The sequence below is a fragment of the Eimeria mitis genome, genomic scaffold (genome assembly GCF_000499745.2).
Source record: "Eimeria mitis Houghton genomic scaffold, Emh_scaff3007, whole genome shotgun sequence".
NCBI lineage: Eukaryota > Apicomplexa > Conoidasida > Eucoccidiorida > Eimeriidae > Eimeria > Eimeria mitis.
Window position 1 is genome coordinate 705 of NW_013571351.1, and position 2701 is coordinate 3405.

Here is a 2701-nt window from a genome sequence, read left to right on the forward strand (position 1 = left end):
TTTCAGATACACCACACCCTCTCTATACATACAAAAAAAAAGAAAGGGTTTAGGGTTTAGGGTTTAGCGTTTAGAGAGAGGCGTTTAGGGTTTAGGGTTTAGGGTTTAGAGAGAAGGGTTTAGGGTTTAGGGTTTAGGGTTGATAGCATATAAACCACGAATAAGGAGACGGTCAGATACATCAAACCCTCTCTATACGCACAAAGAGAAAAGCACAGAGAAAAAAAAGAGAAAAAAAGAGAAAAAAAAGAGAAAAAAAGAGAAAAAAAAGAGAAAAAAAAGATAAAGAAAACAAAGCAGATAGAAAAGAAAGAAAGAAAAGAGAAAAGAGAGAGAAAGGAGAGAGAAAGAAAAAAAAAGAAAAAAAAAAGAAAAAAAAACAAAACATACTTGCTTGTTGTTTATAAAGAGAGCTAAGAGAGCATCGTCTACGAGGGAAAAAAAAAACAAAAAAACAAAAAAAAAAGAAAAAAGAGAGAAAAAAAGAGAGAAAGAAGAGAAAAGAAAGACAAAGAACATAAAAAAGAAAGAAAGGAGACAGAAAGGAGACAGAAAGGAGACAGAAATAAATAAAACATACATGTTTATTGTTTATAAAGAGAGGAGAGAAAGCATCATCTACGAGTGAAAAAAGAGACAAAAAAAAATAAAAAAAAAGAGAAAAAAAAGAGAAAAAAAAGAGAAAAAAAGAGAGAAAAAAGAGAAAAGAAAGACAAAGAAGATAAAAAATATAAAAAAGAAAGAAAGGAGACAGAAAGGAGACAGAAAGGAGACAGAAAAAACATACATGTTTATTGTTTATAAAGAGAGGAGAGAAAGCATCATCTACGAGTGAAACTCTAACAAATCCTCCTGCTGCAGCAGCAGCAGCAAACAGCCGCAGCAATCTGCTGCTGCTGTCAGGTGCAGCACCAACACAATAAACACGAAGAGGAGACAATAAAAAACGACATATATATACTGTCTCCTTTCTCTCTTTTGTCTCCTTTGTCTCCTTTGTCTCCTTGTTGCAGCACCGAGAAGAAAGAAAAAAACTGTTTATATATACACACACTCAGAGATATATATTACTTTTGTTTTTAGTTTTTTTTTTTAGTTTTTTTTTGTTGTTGGGTTTGGTTTTAGTGTTTTTGCTGCTGCTGCTGCTGCTGCTGCTGTTGCTGCTGCTGCTGTGGCTGCTGCTGCTGCTGCTGCTGCTGCTGTTGCTGCTGCTGCTGTTGCTGCTGCTGCTGCTGCTGGAGCTCCGTCAAGGAGTTGGCCTACCTAAACCCTAAACCCTAAAACCTAAACCCTAAACCCTAAACCCCATACCCTCTAAACCCTAACCCCTACCCCGTCCCCTCTAAACCCTAAACCCTAAACCCTAAACCCTAAACCCTAAACCCTAAACCCTAAACCGTAAACCCTAAACCCTAAACCCTAAACCCTCACTTGTTTTGTTGGAGGAGAGTATAGAGTCTTTGAGCTGGGGATACACCTGAAAAGGGGTATTGTGTTGCTGCTGCTTCTATTTCTATTTTTTTTAAGTATTTACAAATTGCTGCAGCAGCAAAAGAAAAAGAAGAAAGTAAAACAGGGAGAGATAACAATGAAGACACAGAAACAAATCCTGCTGCTGCTGCTGCTGCTCCTGCTGCTGCTGCTGTTGCTGCTGCTCCTGCTGCTCCTGCTGCTGCTGCTGCTGATGCTGCTCCTGCTCCTGCTGATGCTGATGCTGCTGCTCCTGCTGCTGCTGGTGATGCTGCTGATGATGATAATGACGTTAGTGCTGCTGCTGCTGCTGCTGTTCCTGTTACTCCTGCTCCTGCTGCTGCTGCTGTTGCTGCTGTTGCTGCTGCTGCTGCTGCTGTTGCTGCTGCTGCTGCTGCTGGATCGAAGCACTCAAAGAAGACAGGGGGAGATAAAACCCCGAAAGTAATTTGGCGCTGCAGCTCAGCCCACAGCAGCCAGCCTGCTTCACTCCATCCCTTTTCTGCTGCTGCTGCTGCTGCTGCTGCTGCTGCTGCTGCTGATGGTAGTGGTGCTGGTGCTGGTGGTGGTGTTGCTGCTGCTGCTGCTGCTGCTGCTGATGCTGATGATGGTGATGATGATGATGGGTTTGAAGGTGGTGTTGCTGCTGCTTTTTTTTCTGCTTCTATTGCTGCTGCTGCTGCTGCTGCTGCTTGTGCTGCAGCAGCAGCAGCAGGACATTGTATACATATAGGGTTATAGTTGTTTTGTTGAGTGATAGAAAAGAAAGAAAAAGGAGACAAAGAAGGAGTAAACAACAATAAATTCTGCTGCTGCTGCAGCACTGCGGTGTATATACACCCCAAATAGCTGCTGCGGTTGGGGGGCTCAACAGAAATATAAACAACAGGCAAACCACGAGCAGCAGCAGCAGCAGCAGCAGCAGCTGTTGCTGCTGCTGGTGCTGGTGCTGGTGCTGCTGCTGCTGGTGGTGCTACTGATGGCGGTGGTGGTGGTGGTGCTGCTGCTGCTGCTGTTGCTGGTGCTGCTGCTGCTGCTGCTGATGGTGGTGCTGCTGATGATGGTGATGATCGTGATTGTGCTGCTGCTGCTCCTGCTGCTGCTGGTGCTGCTGCTGCTGCTGCTGCTGCTGCTGTTGGTTGTGGTGCTAGCAGCTGATGTTTTCTTAGCTCTTCAAGCCACCACCAGTACGCGGCACCGCGCTGCCCGTTTGCTGCTGCAGCAGCAGCAG

General features: G+C 44.3%; 1 protein-coding gene across 1 annotated transcript in view; it reads right to left on the minus strand.

Moving 5' to 3' along the window:
* Positions 1 to 1121: 1121 nt before the first annotated feature.
* The window catches only part of EMH_0061260 (uncharacterized protein), a gene marked incomplete at both ends in the record, with an annotated part of 2055 nt that continues 475 nt past the window's right edge, over positions 1122 to 2701 (minus strand). The window contains 3 exons of the mRNA XM_013497907.1: positions 1122 to 1259; positions 1333 to 1349; positions 1478 to 2699. Coding sequence (XP_013353361.1) covers positions 1122 to 1259; positions 1333 to 1349; positions 1478 to 2699 — 1377 coding nt within the window. The remainder of the gene's footprint in view (positions 1260 to 1332; positions 1350 to 1477; positions 2700 to 2701) is intronic.